Source organism: Pectinophora gossypiella, chromosome 10 (assembly GCF_024362695.1).
Source record: "Pectinophora gossypiella chromosome 10, ilPecGoss1.1, whole genome shotgun sequence".
Taxonomy (NCBI): Eukaryota; Metazoa; Arthropoda; class Insecta; order Lepidoptera; family Gelechiidae; genus Pectinophora; species Pectinophora gossypiella.
In genome coordinates, this window is record NC_065413.1 from 9,532,811 (window position 1) to 9,549,702 (window position 16,892).

Genomic DNA, 16,892 nt, shown 5'->3' on the forward strand with positions numbered 1-16,892 from the left:
ATTGGAGGAAGACAAATAGCAAAGAAGCAACACATACATCGGCACGAGCCGAACTCAGGGCCGATATATTTTGAGCAGAGCTGCGGCATCTGAAGTATTGAATGTCTGTGTATACTCCTAAGTAGGAGTCGACGGATGTAGGTATGTGATTCTTTTTATGAAGTCATTACCAGTTATTGTAAAGTAAAAAGTGGAATTGGCGTGGTGGAATTTGGTGCATTACAGTCGATAGTGATTTGATAGTACACCGGATGCGTGTTTTTACGGAATAACTTCTCTGGCTGGTTCCTTCAGAAATCTAGGGACACGTGGTTCATCCTTCGCACCATGTAAATTGTCATGCAAACTTACCTTCATGCTTTTTAAAGGCCACAAACGGTCCGCGGAGGTCCGTGTTGCTCTATGCCAGAAACCAATCCGCTTGAAAAGAACACTTTTCTCTTGACTTTTCTTTTTAATCTGTACAATCCGTCTTACTCTCATCTCACTGGTCTTACCACAAAGTACTTTGTATCATCGTCTTACCGAAATATTGACAAACAATTTAATATTAGGTACCAAGAAAACACCTACTATCTATATAGATATATATATCGGTTAGTAGGTTTTCTGTGAATCTAAAATGGTTTTAAAACTGGCGATTTTTTGTTTCTTGTTATACTTGAACGTATATGGTAAGGTTTGTTCCTTATTTACTAATTACTTAGTTGAAAGCTTCTCCCACGTTATAATGTTAATAATAATCTTTATTGCACAAAATAAATACAAGAAATGTTTATTTAAAACTAAAAATATGCTTATATTCTAGATAACAGCAGAATTAGATTAAGTTTAGTTGTGAGCTAAGTAAACCATCCAATGCCGCGCCTGCGCTGCGTAGGTCGCGCACGCAATCGGGATAGCGAAATAAGCGGGCCGGTCGCGGGGTTATGGACATGGTGTTATAAGCATAATATGGTAACCGGACAATGGAAAGCGTCCTACAGTATAGAACTACATTCATAAAATACTTGCCTCCCTGGTCGAGTGGTTAGAGCGTCAGTCTCACGATCTGGAGGTCCGGATTCGATTCCCGATGGGGACATGGTCAAAATCAATGTGAGACTATCCTTTGTTCAGTAAGAATTTTGCAGACTTGATTCACTTGCACCCGGTTGTCTGAAAAAGTAAGATGATTCCGTGCTTCGGAGGGCACGTTAAACCATTGATCCCGGCTATTAGCCGTAAAAAACATCTCCACCAACTCGCAGTGATTAATTGAGGGGAGGCCTGTGCCCAGCAGTGGGACAGATATAGGCTGTTTATGTTATGTACTTACCCAAAGTACCTTTTTTCAGGAACCAACAGTGTGAGCCAATTCTCTGTGCTCCACAGTCCTGAATCGGTAAAATTTACTGCTGCTGGTGAAATGCGCCGGAGCATGTTGAAGGAAGTGATATCTGCGTCTCTGGGACTATCTACTGACCAAGTAAGTTCGGCAGATTGTCTTAGTGTTATTATCATATTGGCTAATCTACGGATAGGTAGGGTTCATTTGAAGCATTCCCATAGTTTGTGACTTACATATCTAGGTAGGTAGATACGAAAAAAGATCGAACGAATCAGTAGGTACAATTTCCAGTGAAATTCTTTTCCTTCGTCGGTAAAATCGTAATGGAGCCCTCAGATTTAGGTTAACTTTCAAATGTCTAGTAGGTACCCACATACATACATACAGTAGGTACCCAATTACACATAATTATGCTGCGTCTATGTCGGTCTAGGAGCAAATAAGAAAACCATAGAACGCGTCCAGCTATCTCTCGTAGTAAAATACCAGACGTTGTAAAAACCGAAAGAGGGATTGTGTGACATTAAGGACCACTATATGGGCTGATCATCCGTCACCATGCGGCTTATCATATCCATCGTAGCACATCTCATCAAAAATGGCAGCAAGTTGTCTTCTGATGACTTGTGGCTCTGTTAACCCCATTAGGGATTACGGGCGTGGGTAACTACTCACGCTTACCCCATAATAATATGCCACTTCATCATCATCAGCCCATTAACGTCCCCACTGCTGGGGCACGGGCCTTCCCTATGGATGGATAGGGAGATCGGGCCTTAAACCATCACGCGGGCCCAGTGCGGATTGATGGTTATTAACGACTGCTAATGCAGCCGGGACCAACGGCTTAACGTGCCTTCCGAAGCACGGAGGAGCTCGAGATGAAAACTTTTTTTTTGTGGTCACCCATCCTATGACCGGCCTTTGCGAACAATCGCAGACCAAGCGCGTTTACCGCTGCGCCACCGAGCTCCTCAATATGCCACTTACCTGCTTGTAGTACTTACCTGTCTTGCATTTATCTGTACCACATTTTCCTTACAATAGTATGGCTACTGGGACGGTTTGAATATTCTTGATCCGTTCGAGACACCTGAAGCAGCGGCACTAGTCTATGTCGACGGTATACCTAATCTTAGTGATTTTGTAAGTACCGTACTTGTACCTATAAAAACTTAGAAGTGAATACCTTCCAGGCTCCGTTGTTGAAAAAACAATATATTTTTAGAGATATGAAGCTGTACATATTTTTCTTCGTTTAACCTTCTAATTTCATGGATAACAGACAAATTCATTTATTAAAATAAAGAGAACCAATATTTTATTACGTAGCAACGTAATTCTATACAATACATAATGTGACCCAAATATCAACTCACAATTATTTTTATATATGCTTCTGCCTGACAACCTCCGTGGTCTAGTGGTTAGAGCGTTGGGCTCACGATCTGGAGGTCCGGGTTCGATTCCCGATGGGGACATTGTCGAAATCACTTTGTGAGACTGTCCTTTGTTTGGTAAGGACTTTTCAGGCTTGAATCACCTGATTGTCCGAAAAAGTAAGATGATTCCGTGCTTCGGAGGGCACGTTAAGCCGTTGGTCCCGGCTATTAGCCGTAAAAACACCTCCACCAACCCGCAGTGGAGCAGCGTGGTGGAGTATGCTCCATACCCCCTCCGGTTGATTGAGGGGAGGCCTGTGCCCAGCAGTGGGACGTATATAGGCAGTTTATATGCTTCTGCCATTACAATGTATTTGGAATAATTAAGTACTTACCCGGGTAATGAGGAAATAGGTAATTATCACGTTAAAGCTGTACAACGCCATCTATATTGTTTTTGGTCAACGTAACCTGGAAAGGCCCTCATTGTACGCTGTATATTTCTGAGTCGTACGAGGCTAGTCAAAAGGCCACGTCTTTCTAACGCGCTATAGACCTGGATGGCGGGTATGTTTTGGGCCAATCCAGCTAGGCCAGGGGCCTGTTTAATAAAACTTACAATTGTAAATTACAACGACAATTTGACGTTCATTGCGTAGCTAATATGAAACTGCAAAATATTCGTGATCACACACTCCGCAACGTACATCAAATTGTCATTGTAATTTACAATTGTAAGTTTTATTAACCAGGCCCCAGGAGGCATATATTTCATCACTGGCATTTAGGGAATCGTATCTGCCCCTCTCTACCTACATCAATAGGCTTTAATGGTGTGAGGGAGAAATATAACATAATAATTTTATTACAGTTCCAAGCCGAAAACGTTCAAAAATATTCTTTGATATTAGATGAAGAAGACTTCCAGGTATTTAGCTTCGTGAAGGACAGGATACGCAAACACAGCTCGGGAGGCAGCGTACTAAACGTGGCTCTAATATCACTCACTTACGATGTAAGCAAGCACCATTACAACCAATTAACACTGGTAGCTGGGAGTAGATCTTCGAACACTTAGATTCTATATACTATTAACACAAAATATCATTGATTAAAAATACATGTAGTAGGCTGAGCTGCAAGCCATCTACGGGGTCCGCAGGTGGCGGATAGTGGAACGGCCATCAGATATGATGGTTAGCTGCGAATATAAAAATAAGCAGTCCCCGACCAAACAGCGACAGGATTAGCAGAACGTAGTGGGTAGCTCACTGGGACGGGCTAACCTATAATATGCTACTTAGGTTCTATGACGATTTTGTGACGTAGCGAGTAGGCGCCGCTACTTCAAAAGCGCACCCCTGATGCCGGGCAGCAGCGGTATCGGTACTGGTTGGAGGCCGAGAAAATGGATTCTGGTAGGGCTCTAGCTAGAATATCACCGATTGAGAAATTGGTCGGTGTACTGCGGAACGGAAGGTGATTGGGGCAACCACCGTTCTACACGCCCTATCTATGAAGTAATGAAAATGGAGGCGATTACTCCACCGACAAGAGCGCAGCTCTTAAATAAAGAGAAAGAGAGAGAAAAATACATGTAGTCCCTCCCAGGGCTAGGCGCAATTTCGTCAGTCATTTCCTCTCGAACGAAAATTTGTAAGATGATTCCGAGAGCTATATTATGCATAAAGCCCTGTGAACTTCAGCAGCAGCAGCTTCCCAAAGTTGATAAAAAAAATATTCATAGTTGTGTGACGGAATTTTACTTGATGTAAACTCAGAATCATGAGCTGACTCATCCCCCACTGTATTCGGTACGGTGTCCGTGGTCCAGTGGTTTAGCGTTGGGATCACGATCCGGAGGTCCCGGGTTCGAATCCCGGTGGGGACATGTCACAAAAATCACTTTGTGATCCCTAGTTTGGTTATGACACTGATCACCTGATTGTCCAAAAAGTAAGATGATCCGTGCTTCGGAAGGCACGTTAAGCCGTTGGTCTCGGTTACTACTTACTGATGTAAGTAAGTAGTCGTTACATGAGCCATGTCAGGGGCCTTTGGCGGCTCAATAGTAACCCTGACACCAGGGTTGATGAGGTTGGTACTCCACCTCACAACCCACACGATAGAAGAAGAACTTGCACCTCTATAGTATCTATAGAATGTGTGAGTGGATTTAGTGCCATAGATAATTATTATTTTCATGTGTGTATAAGCTCTTGGCTTATTCTTTGGACATCTTGAAGCTCGTGGGGTAAGAGTCACCGCATTGAAATTGTAATTTTAAACCGAAAGGAATTATTACAGGTCAAAAATGTTCTCGATGTTTTTGGGGAGATCCAAGTACCCAAAGTGCCTAAGCTATCGCTAAACAGCTTAAAGTACTCGATCGAAGAAGATTATCAGTTTCTCAGTGAACTAGAAGCTTTAAAAGCTGTTACTTCAGCGGTAAGTCTTTTCTTGTGGTATAAAGTTTGTAGAAAGACCTTCAGGAACAAAAAGGTTTAGGATAAAAAACGCACTGTGGCTATCAAACTGATTTGATTCGGGGTTTAGTAAAATATGAGATACTCGAAGGTAGGTGTGTGAAAATTTCGTTTATTATCACACACGGTAATACTTATCTCTGTTACTGGTTGGGAAAAATATTCGTCATCGGGTAACACTGATACAGTAAGAGCGAGCGGGTCCGAGAATGAAAGAATAGAAGAGAGAAAAAGAAGAAGAGTATAAGAATATTTAGAGATATCGGATGAGGGATATCGGATATAGTACATAAACTACCATACAAATAGCTTTACAACCTCTTCGGATCCGGTTCTATTAACGTACTCGGATCAAATAAGAATCGGAGTAGTGGGAAAACGCCTTAAGGAGTGTTACCAGATGGTAATAAAGGGGTAATATTTTGTTCATAGTGTTGGTCTTCCAGACAAGAAAGCAGAAAGTTTTTTTTGTGTCTATTAATCCTTTTCCATATCCTCCAGGTTGAGAATACGAAACCAGACAACAAAATCGATTTCTATGATTTCTGGTTCAGCTCACTCCATTCTCTTGCTGACTACCATGGACCGGCTTCACAGCAGGTGAAGGAGGCAATAAAACTATTGAGTACGTGATTCTCATTAACTAGAGCTAGTGATACAACTGGGCATCGCCTGGGTACAATTTTTACCCTATCTTATTTTTAGATTAATACATACCATATCCAAACCGCTGCCGTCACGTTGTCTTCACAATGCAAATTTTATCGTTTTTCTAGAGCGCATGCTTACGAGATTGGACCTTCATGCGGGAGGACTTAACACGTGGTGTAGGTACTTATAGACGCGACCATTCAGCGGCAAGGTGTCTGTATACATATATAAAATAGTGATATAAGTACTTTAAAATATTAATCTTCAGTACTATGCAGAGGCGGAGGGCAGGAGTAGGGAGTACTTACAGCTTTGAAATAGACTACTCTGGCCGCTATCCCACTCGCGTCAGACAGTTTACTGCGGGGCAGAAGGCAATAGGGAACCGATTGTCCTATTTTTCCCTAAAAAGTAGCATGGAGAGGAATGCTACCCCGATATTAAAAATATTAAATACACGCCATTGCATTTCCAGACAAGCTCATCGAAGACTTGAAAAATACATTTGTGAAGGTGTACGATGGTAGAGTGGTGGTCATGGTGGTCTCCACAGATGAAGTCCACGCGCGCGGTGTACGCCAAGTTAAACCTGACCTTTTTTGGGTACGTATTAAAATTCAACTATCTGCGTAGCAAAAAGGCATATGCTCAAAATTCCTAATAATAAAAATAAATGGTGCTGTAACACTTTAATAAAATTATACCAACGTAACAGTGATTGCGTCCTTACGCAATGTGGGACTTTCTAGGCGACGTTCCCCAATAAGAATACAGATGGCGCTGTACAGATTTCCCTTCGTTTAATCTTCAAATTTCATGGATAACATACATAATGTATCTTTTATCTTTGTTTTTGGGTATAACGTTTATTTAATTATCACACTCACCATAGCTACACACTGCTTTGGGGTATCACCAGGTCGCAGGCAGTCTATCTCCGTAGATAATTTGATAAAATTGCAGTGGTCACCTATGACCCAACCTGTCCGATCCGCCCTTGACACCCAGACACAATTACATCTTCCACTCATTATTATGGGGTCAAAATAAACAGAAGCAAAATCACAATTAACACAATGTGATCCAAATAACAAGCAAGAATTATTTTTCTATATGCCTCTGCCATTAGATTGTATTTTTGAAGAATTATGTAACCAACCAATGAGAAAATAGGTAATTTTCACGTTAAATCTGAACAGCGCTATCTATATATCTTTTGGGGAACGTAGCCTGGAAAGTTCTTCATTTCGCACTACATTGTTGAATGAGAAGAATGAGATAGCAGAAATTTACTTAAGAGATTATTATTGCGTATGGCAGACAAAAATAAAATATCCTGCATGAATCATATATATACAGCAGATACTTAAGAGATATCGGTGTGATATAAGTGTGTACGTGACCATGCAAATAGTTTTACAACCACTTTAGACCCGTCCTAGGGTCTCGGATCGGAAGTAGAAATGGTTGTTGAACTACTTGTATCACACTACATGCGATATCCGTCATTCGATAGTGGATATACAGAATAGCCCTTTTTTTCTTCGTGACTTATTGTAGATTTACCACAAATGGCATTAACTATTTGGCCGGACAAATTAGGATGGCCCAAAAGGTTGATGTCAAAATGAAAAAAAAAAAAAAAACTAACTAACTTTATCAAATTATCTACGGGGATATATATATTATACGTAGTAAGTTCTACTATACAGGTGGGTATATATATACTACGTATACTCAGGTATAGTAAGTTTTACACACACATACATAAACTCACGCCGTAAGCACGCAGTAACTTTTTCTATTATAATTTTTAGCCCGCAGTAACTTTTTCTATTATAATTTTTAGCCAAGTTTGTGGACGACAAGGACGACCCAACGCCCTCTTCCAAAAACTAGCGCCGTAAGTACAGTGATATAAATATTTTAAACCTCTAAATGACTGAGATTTTTAACGGTCGACGATTAGCATCATTTTATTTTATTGACATGGACCTCGAGAACATCAAATCCGGTTAAAAAAGAAGTTTAGCAGTTTCAGCTAGCCGCTTACGACAGCATTTTGTTTCAGTTGATTTAAGCATCATGGTTATCGATTCAAAACATGTAGTTCCTGAATTATGTTAGTTGTTCTAATCCGGGTGGGGAACCATCACAAAAATTACTTTGTGATCCCTAGTCTGGTTAGGACATTACAGGTTGATCACCTGATTGTCCGAAAGTAAAATGGTCCGTGCTTCGGAAGGCTAGTTAAGCCGTTGGTCCCGGTTACTACTTACTGATGTAAGTATGTAGTCGTTACATGAGGCATGTCAGGGGCCTTTGGTGGCTCAATAATAAACCTGACACCAGGGTTGATGAGGTTGGTAATCCTCATAACCCACACGATAGAAGAAGAAAAGGACAAGATCTAACTAGACCTATGCGTTTGGAAAATGCGTTTTCATTGAAATGGACATGGACTAATCGCACCAAGCGCGAAAGAGAGAGTCAAGAGAGTCTTTAAGTCACGGGTGAACAGGTATCTTCTGAGTAAGCTCGCTCCACCTTCAACCCCTTCTTTACGTCGTGGAAGAATGGGGTAAAGAGTAAACCCATCTTAATTTAAAAAAAAAGTCAGAGTTATTTCCGCCATGTCTGCGTTTCGCTTGATTGGTAACGCTAAGCGATTGGTAATATTGTATGAACCTTTCAGCCCCCGCCGGACACTGATTCTTCGATCTTATTCACCTTGTTCCTCGGCATGGGCTTGACATTCTCGGTCGCGTTGTGCTCAATTGTCTCTGGTGTCATGAATATGGACCCTGGCAAAGACAGCATCGTCTACCGCATGACTAACCCAAAGATGAAGAAGGAAAATTGAATGTTCTACGGCTAATATTATTAGCCTAAGGTGTATAAGGAAACATTTGTTTTAGTTCTACAAACGTTACAATTCTCCTATCCAGAAATGGGGTCAAAGACCGTTATTGATTGTAATTTGTTATTGGCATGCCATAGCTAGTCCCTACTTGTACATTTACCCAGTTAGTTTATTTGATGCGACACAATTTGCAAATGCCAAACTCTTTCAGCATCGTGCTTTGTTACTTTTCCTTCTAATTGATTAAATTATATTTTTTTAATTATTCTTTTTTCTTTAAGAGTAAAAATACCTACAACGCTCATATCGCTGACAAAGCTCACAGCTGTAATGTGTCTTCATCGGCGCGGTGTTATCATAGTGGTGCAAAAATTATAACGTCTGCATTCATACTAGGGAATGCAATCCCGTCTCGGGATCGCAAATTCGAGAACCCGCGGGATTGGAGATATCATTCCCGCGAGATCCCGAAATTTTCGAGATCTCGTCTAGTTCATAAAAAAATGAAATTATGAAAACTGCTTGTTTGTGATAGTGAGGTTTTGAAACCAAAACCTTTATTCTTCCGTATTACTAACTAAATAGTTTTATTTGGAAATCAGTATATTCAAAACTAAAAGTATAACTCCGCCCCATCCCGTCAATCTCGAATGGGATCAGGTCATATTATTGGTATTGATCCCGAAAAATTAAACGAGATCTCGCGACAGCGGGATTGCCTGATGCATACTATGATTGGATGAAAAGTAGGTTTTGTCAGTAATTTGTATATTAAGGCATTAATAGTAAAGTAATAAAAAAATACATAAGGCACTTAATTCTACTATAATGTAAACATATGTTAAGGCAATCTATTAATATTAACGTCATAAACATGGTTTGTTATGTATTACAATACTTAATAATTCTCATTTAACCATCTAGTCAATCGCAATGAAATCAATAGAAAAGTAGATACTTGATGGACAAAAGTAGTAGTATTTATTGCGTTAAACATTGGATGTCGCAATGAGGATAAGAACTGAGTGTTCTTAAATTTTGACACATCCTCATACTATTTGAGGAAACAAACGTATTGATTTGGTTATATTTTTACACTATAGCCTATAACTGCAAAATCGTAGTGTTATATTTATTCCTTAAAAATCGGAAAGATGAAAATTTTGAAAAGCTCCCAAGCACCTTTTCCCAACTGGCTGCATTCCTTTTTCGTAACTCATCCTTCAGACGGGATACGAACTTTAGCTGGACAGTGTGGAGACATTTGGGCTTCTATTTTTATCCTCATTTTATTGATATACATCAGAAATAAACTTTACTCGCAGTGTTAAAATAATATCTAAATACTTAATACATAACATTATTTTATGAAATTTTAGGCCTCAGTATATATGAAATTTTAGGCCTCAGTATATATGAAATTTTAAGCCTCAGTATATAAGTAATTCCTAAGTCCTAGTATGGCTTTGTAATAGATTACTTTGTAATAGGCGCCATCCCACTTGCGTCAGACAGAGTATTGCGGGGCGGAAGGCAAGAGGGAAACCACTGCCCTATTTTTCCCTAAAAAAAGTAGCATGGAAATGCTGCACCGACAAGAGCGTGGCTCTTAAATTGATGATGATGATATAAGTAATTATATAAATGTACCTATTTGTTACAATTTAAATATTTTATTGCACCTAAAAATTTAAATACATACCATAAAGTTCATAAAAATAATTAAAGTCTATCTTATCACTGCTGTTGGCAGACACAAACATAATTTTATTTGAGGTTGAGAGTTCTATTTGTTTCTAGCACTCAGTAAGTCAGTGTAAGTGAACGATAGCAATTTTTTTACTGTCAAAGTAAAATCTATTTCGGTTCTGTCCGTCAAAATCGCCACCATTGTCTCATTGCGATCGACATGGCCGCAAGACTGAGACAACATGTTTTATGCAAAACTAAATCCGAAATTCTTACACCTACCCTCAGATCCAGTCAACTTTAATAAAATATTATTTATTTTAAATCAATAAATGCTAAAAATATATTTAGAACTATATTTAAAAAAATACATATATGGCTGAATAATTGCTGTAATAAATAATATTAATTATTCATTATTTATATGATTACAGTTGTCCACAATGTGATAATTACTTTATCAGAGAGAGAGAGATATAGACTAGGCACAAGAGCAAGGGAGATAGAATTATTTTCTCTCTTACTCTTGCACTTATGTAGCGTCTATTGCGTATCGTCAATCATTACAATACATTGGAATTGAAGACAACGCACTTTTTGAAATAACCATTAATTGATATTACGCGCTAATTTCATACGAAGTCAATTTGTTAGATCCGTTAATTGATTTATAAGTAAGTTAATATTGCGATAACACATAATAGATTAACACGCAGTTACACAAAGTGTTCATTGAACTTTAAGACTGAGGTTAGACAATGCGAACATTCCCAGAAACTCGCATTTAAGATGGAAGGAATTTGAATGTGCTCGGACGCACGTCGAACAAAATTACCTTGCAACGTATTGTATAAGTTTTAAACACAGCTGCATGTAGTCTATTTAAGAACGAGATTTTTGTATAGAGTGCCCGGTGTCTTTTACGTGCTTCAGACGGTATTAACTACTTGGGCGGACAATGTGGGAGCGCCAAGGGCTCTCACTCGGTACAATATTTAGACGAGATGAGGGTGCCTAAGCCGCGAACGGCTTAGGGCGTCGTTCGAGAGGATCGGCCCCGAGCGGGTCGTAGCGGTAGGCGCGGGGTGTGGTTGTGGTTACTTGGTTAGTGCAGCAGGCCCGCAGCGGCGCAGGTCAGCGGCGCGGCGTGTAGTGGTGCGCCCGGCGCAGGCGGCGCCGCAGCTCGGCGGGGAAGCGCTCGTAGCAGCGGCGGCAGGCGGGCCGCTCGTCGTACTCGTAGAACTTGCTGCGCGTGCTCAGCGCCGCGTCGCACACCGCGCACGCGAAGTGGTGCACGCACCACGCCTTGTTCAGCGCCGTGAACACTGAAGCCAATACACATCTACCTTGAGTCAAAGAATAAGGAACGGCAACTTTCCGCTCCCCACCAGCGGCTGAACTAGATTTATTATTTAGGACTCTGTCGCACTAACATATTTGACATTTAGTGAGACTTACAGTTCAATTTGTCAAAAAGTTAATGTGACATGGTACCAAAGTGTATACATATTAATGCTCGTGACCGTAATAGGGGCGACAGAAAGATTCAATAGCATGTTGAATACTTACCGTCTCCGGCGATCACTTGGTTGCAGACATAACAGAGGTTGCCGAACAGCTGATGGTAATGTTGCTCGCAGTACGCCAAACCCTTCTTCTCGTAGTGACGGTGCCCGTGGAACGGCTTCTCACACTTGGCACACACGAAGTGCTGCCAAACGAAATGCTTGATTAGTTTTATGGCTTCAATATGATTGGTTGGTACCGTTGGGGACACACCACAAAGAACACTTTGTGATCTGCCATGTCAGGGGCCTTTGGCGGCTCAATAGTAACGCTGAGACCAGGGGTGGTGAGGTTGGTAATCCACCTCACAATACAGATTAGGTCTCATACCTCTGAAAATGCATTTCTTGGGAACGTGGGTTTCCTTACGATGTTTTATTTCACCGCTGAGCACATGATAATCATTTATGATCCAAACATGAATTCGAAAACAAATTCGTCAATAATTGGTTTAGGCATGTGCTGGATTCGAACCTACGACCTCAAAGACCGTATCGCCGTCTATAATTACCTCTACATGCCAATGCTTCCCGAGAGCCGTCACGATGCGTTCTTCAATGGGACGTCGACAGGCGCCGCATATCGGTATACCCATCTTGTCATGACAACGCAGACAGAACAGATTATTCTGGAACAAATACCTTCATTGAACACTTGAGAATTACAATAAGATATACTTTCTCTATTAGAGTTCCGTACCCAAAGGATTAAAAACGGGGCCTTAAGACTCCGCAGTCCGTCCGTACGTCTGTCACCGGGCTGTATATCATGAACGGTGATAGTTGAGTTGTTTCTGTTTAACAAGAAGCGGTTAAAGGGAAACCAAAGTCACCGACCAATAAGAAAATAGTTGGTGTATGAATGTAGCCGCGTGACGAACAATTTGACCCAAAAGGGGCGTGTTTACGTTATTTCTCACTGCGGCGGTACTCGATACATAATTTTGCCAAGGAAAATGAACTGTCGGTAACTCTTCTTTCTTATTGGTCCGTGCTTATCTATCAGATTAGGTGATTGTCAAATTGTTTAAAGCTTGATTGAAACAGAGACAGCACCAGGGCGTTACGGGCTGGGAATATTTGGAATATTTAGAACGCTCACACATATTTAGAACGTTCATACGACTATCTCTCTTCAGCACGCAACGCTTGCCTCTTGAGATAAAAGTACCTATTTAAAAAAATGGCTATAATAAAAGTAGAAATGTTACGTACGACGTCGTTGGCGGCGTATCCGGGACGGTGCTTGACTTCGCGCGCGGTGTGGTCGAGCTCCACGCCGCACGTGGCGCACGTGAAGTGGTACCCGTGGTACACCTCGCCGCGGAACCGCAGCGGCTCGCCGTCGATCACACCACTGTATACACACACTTATTACAATCCAAGTAAATTAACAAGACACTTCACTGGTCAAAATCCCTTGACACGTAGCACGCGTATTAACACGTTGACAGTCCAGTGGTCCATACACTCCATACGTCCGTGACCCATATATGGGTCACTAAGAAATGACCAGTTACGAACTAAGGGCGGGTGCTCCACTTGGAACCCGGGTAACTTAGCAAAGGTTGAAGTAATATGTGGGACTTACAAGGAAGTCAAAACATTTTGTATGGGAACTGTCAACGTGTTAAGTCGCATCGCATTAACTTATTAATCGAATTTGACCGAAGAATATCTGTGAAATACGCTAAAACGACAAAGATCTAATAGTTTAAGAGCCAGAGGTCTCCAGACATTCGTTATTTTATAAAATTTGAAATTTTCTATAGGCTAAGTTTCAGTCTTCAACCTAGGTAGCAAATATGCTAATCTTTTTATACTATGTATCGTCGTCGTGCCTTTAACAGATAGGTGAGACGGGTGTGTAAAGGACATCTTCTGGTTGGATCCAAATCAAACTGCTAAATTTATATGACGAAGCTAACGTCGGGCGTCTGAGCAATGAAGTAAGAAAACTGCGATTGCTTGTCCACTAATAGATGAGAAGTTGATTAGCGCTTGTTTTAATAAGCGCAACAATCTAAATTGCCTGTCAAAATAAAAAACGAGATCATGAAAGAAAAGAGATGCAGCATAGATGCTGACATGCGGTAGAGCATGCTGGAGACTGTTGAATGTACACTCATTGATAACCATGATTCAAGCAAATAAATATATACATACTGGCACTTATGGCACATGTAGTTCTGCAAGCCGTCAGCCTTGATGCGCGCGTTGCAGGCGTGGCAGAGTGCGCGGCCGCCATGCTTGATGAAGCCTGCGTCCGCCAGCTCCACGTTACACTCCTCGCAGCGGAAGCAGGCCGGGTGCCAGTTCGCGTTCATCGCCTTTATCACGCGCCCGATTATGAACTCGCCTGTGTGATATTATTTACTCGCCTTAGTTCGTAAATAACACTGGTTCAGTGGTTGTTAATGGTACGTGTTAAGCGTGCCTTACCTGCCTTGAAAGCGGCACTTAAAACATCTCTATTGAGCAAAACACCAAAAGCCAAGACAGTTTTTAACAGGAGTTGTAGGAAATTATCTTAAGTACATTTTTAGACTTTGTATTTATTTTAGCATTTTATTATATAGGATCACCCAGAAGCCCTTTTCTTTGGTAACAATTGTTATGTATAATTATTTAAAGTTACCGCATTTTCCGCAGCAGGGCGCGAACAGAACTTGAAAGTCACGTTCGCAGTACTTGCGCCCTTCAAACTCGTAAAATATCCCCTCCGGAAACACTCGGAAGCATTGAGCGCACCTGAATATATGATAAGAGAAATCTCGAAAAAAGACTCGAAAAATTTGGAACATTAAAAAAATGTTCACTCTGATATATCACTATAACAGAATAAACATATTTTTTTTAGGAATTTTTTTTCAAAATACCTATTTAGTAAATGGTGTCTTTCTTTCCAAATCAGTTAACCAAAATTCATTGTTATAATATATTCTATTCTATTGTAGAGTATTGACCTTCACTTTCAAAGTTATCTAAACAGTCGGTGCAATTTAAGAAATAGTGGTAGGTACCTACTTCCTTGAATGAAATACATGAAAAAAGAATATAAGAAAGTTATTAAATATGATAGTTATTTGAATGTAAATCAGAATTTATAAAAATATGTTAAACAAAGAAACGCCGAAAGGGATAAAAAGGTTTATCTTTGTCTTCTTCCTTCATTATTGAAATACTTACACAAAGCAGTTGGTATGCCACAGCTCCCCGTTGGAGTTGACAATTTTCTCATTGGGCTCAAACCCGTCACCACAACGGGTGCAGAACATATTGTCCAAAGACATTGTTGCTATTCTGCAATAATATAAAACACATTAATATCTTCAATAATTTGAAAGACATTAAAGAAACACTATGTAAATCCTTTGTTAAAAACTAGAAATACATAAAAAAAAATTACATGAAAAGCTTGTTTGTGAAACAAAACATATTTATAAATGGAATGTCCCAACATCTATAGAGAATTTGAGGTACTAGTATAGAATAACTTATTAGTTATTACAACACTATGTTTTGTAGTGTATTATACCTGCTCACTTATGTGTACAATCTGACTGATCATCACTTTGGTTGACACTTCATTGTATTCATTACAGTGTATTCATTACACTAAACACTAATAACATACTCCCTGATCTGGTTGTCTGAGAGTGGGCCTGTGCCCATTTGTTTGTATGGAATTAACTTATGATTACTGCAATTCTAAATTGTCTAATGATATTTCAAAGCTATGTAAGATATCTATTGACTATAAAAAGTTTATTTAATTTTATACTGATTATCAGTCAGCCAGCTGTATACATCTCCAATTGAAGCATTTGTTATGTTACAGTCGGTAACTTATAGGCCTACATTTTTAATAGTGCTGTTTTAAGTATTAAAATATGTGCTCACAGAATAATTAATATTAATACTAGGGTTTAGAATCATTTGAGGATATATTAATAGGTATGTTTAGGATAATGATGCAGAGTAGGGAAAACATTTTTCCTGTTGATAAGTATGTGAATAAGCATATCCTAGTTCCAAACAAGTTCATGATGAAATGAGTCATTATTACAAAAGCAAATTACAGGATCATTATAGGTGTTATAGTTTAACTGCTCTAATTACATGTGTTTCCTCAGAAAAATGTATTTTTTTTTATTACTTGGAAAACAAAACAAGTGAAATCACATTGATTTCAAGGCCATAAAAAGCATAGAAATGCTTATTTTTTAATGAATAGCCTTGTAGTTGGTAGTAGGTTATTATTGGCTATTAGTTTCCTGTGAATGCAATCATAAATGAGTCGTTAAGGGCATAGTAGACGCGTGAGATGTGTGTAGGTGCCAGAATAGTCCTAATGTAGGTTAGCCACTCCCACTATAGCAGATGTTGCTTACCCTGGCATTTTTCACTTCAAACCCAATCTATTACAAATACTATGCGTCGTGCACTAATTTCTCTGTCGAAAAGAAGAACATCATTCATCAATAGACTCCACTAACATGAAATAGTAAGAGAAACAGTCATCAATCTCGTTTGAAGAATGATGTAATGCTAACAAAAATAGATTCGGTAGTACACAGTTAAAAACAAAAGTACTTACACAAATATTCAGCAGATATAGACGGAGACAATATATTATATTATATTAGTATATTATATTATATACAAGGTAAATAATTACTGTAATACAATTGTTTAAGTATTTTGATAACAAAAACAAGTATTTCCAACTTCACAAACTTGAAAGAATTTTTGTTGTCCTGAGTCACTGTGTGTCACATTTGACAATATATTTTTTTATTAGTGTTGCCAGCTGAAAATATAGAATCATTAAAAAAAAAATCGATTTGGGGATTAATCTGGTACTCGAGACGTTAATAGATCTTTCTTTGGGTATCGAACTTATTTGATCGATTCGATTTAAAA

At 39.6% G+C, this 16,892-nt stretch overlaps 3 protein-coding genes across 4 annotated transcripts; 2 read left to right on the top strand and 1 right to left on the bottom strand.

Annotated features, from left to right (window-relative positions):
- The first annotated feature begins 1,420 nt into the window (after positions 1-1,420).
- LOC126370396 (uncharacterized) lies at positions 1,421-5,831 on the top strand. Its single transcript, XM_050015233.1, has 5 exons — positions 1,421-1,468; positions 2,378-2,476; positions 3,584-3,760; positions 5,020-5,160; positions 5,700-5,831. Exons 1-5 carry the CDS (start codon positions 1,421-1,423, stop codon positions 5,829-5,831), a joined length of 597 nt encoding a protein of 198 aa, XP_049871190.1.
- On the top strand, positions 5,552-8,910 carry LOC126370162 (ATPase H(+)-transporting accessory protein 2-like). The gene is made up of 5 exons (XM_050014925.1): positions 5,552-5,612; positions 5,700-5,798; positions 6,325-6,452; positions 7,699-7,752; positions 8,545-8,910. The coding sequence occupies exons 3-5, from the start codon at positions 6,387-6,389 to the stop codon at positions 8,710-8,712; spliced, it is 288 nt and encodes a 95-aa protein (XP_049870882.1). The 5' UTR covers positions 5,552-5,612; positions 5,700-5,798; positions 6,325-6,386; the 3' UTR covers positions 8,713-8,910.
- Positions 8,911-9,463: 553 nt separating this feature from the next.
- Positions 9,464-16,735, bottom strand: LOC126370103 (LIM and senescent cell antigen-like-containing domain protein 1). 2 transcript variants are annotated; one of them, XM_050014832.1, is made up of 9 exons: positions 16,567-16,735; positions 16,361-16,422; positions 15,156-15,269; positions 14,605-14,717; positions 14,133-14,325; positions 13,182-13,323; positions 12,479-12,595; positions 11,971-12,112; positions 9,464-11,726 (listed from the first exon to the last, which is right to left on the bottom strand). In XM_050014832.1, exons 2-9 carry the CDS (start codon positions 16,366-16,368, stop codon positions 11,536-11,538), a joined length of 1,020 nt encoding a protein of 339 aa, XP_049870789.1. In that variant the 5' UTR covers positions 16,369-16,422; positions 16,567-16,735; the 3' UTR covers positions 9,464-11,535. The 2 variants fall into 2 exon arrangements, with proteins under 2 accessions (XP_049870789.1, XP_049870790.1); XM_050014833.1 differs by lacking the exon at positions 16,361-16,422.
- Between the last annotated feature and the right edge of the window lie 157 nt (positions 16,736-16,892).

What these genes read in the sequence shown, in the direction of transcription:
- LOC126370162 (XM_050014925.1), top strand. Translation starts at nt 6,387, where the DNA reads ATGGTGGTCTCCACAGATGAAGTCCACGCGCGCGGTGTACGCCAAGTT. An exon ending in TTAAACCTGACCTTTTTTGG is followed by an intron (nt 6,453 to 7,698) that starts GTACGTATTAAA and finishes TATAATTTTTAG; the next exon opens with CCAAGTTTGTGGACGACAAG. An exon ending in CTCTTCCAAAAACTAGCGCC is followed by an intron (nt 7,753 to 8,544) that starts GTAAGTACAGTG and finishes TGAACCTTTCAG; the next exon opens with CCCCCGCCGGACACTGATTC.
- LOC126370396 (XM_050015233.1), top strand. Translation starts at nt 1,421, where the DNA reads ATGTTGAAGGAAGTGATATCTGCGTCTCTGGGACTATCTACTGACCAA. An exon ending in TACCTAATCTTAGTGATTTT is followed by an intron (nt 2,477 to 3,583) that starts GTAAGTACCGTA and finishes ATTTTATTACAG; the next exon opens with TTCCAAGCCGAAAACGTTCA. An exon ending in ATTACAACCAATTAACACTG is followed by an intron (nt 3,761 to 5,019) that starts GTAGCTGGGAGT and finishes GAATTATTACAG; the next exon opens with GTCAAAAATGTTCTCGATGT.
- LOC126370103 (XM_050014832.1), bottom strand. An exon ending in TGGCATACCAACTGCTTTGT is followed by an intron (nt 14,718 to 15,155) that starts GTAAGTATTTCA and finishes TCATATATTCAG; the next exon opens with GTGCGCTCAATGCTTCCGAG. An exon ending in GGAAGCATTGGCATGTAGAG is followed by an intron (nt 12,113 to 12,478) that starts GTAATTATAGAC and finishes TTCGTTTGGCAG; the next exon opens with CACTTCGTGTGTGCCAAGTG.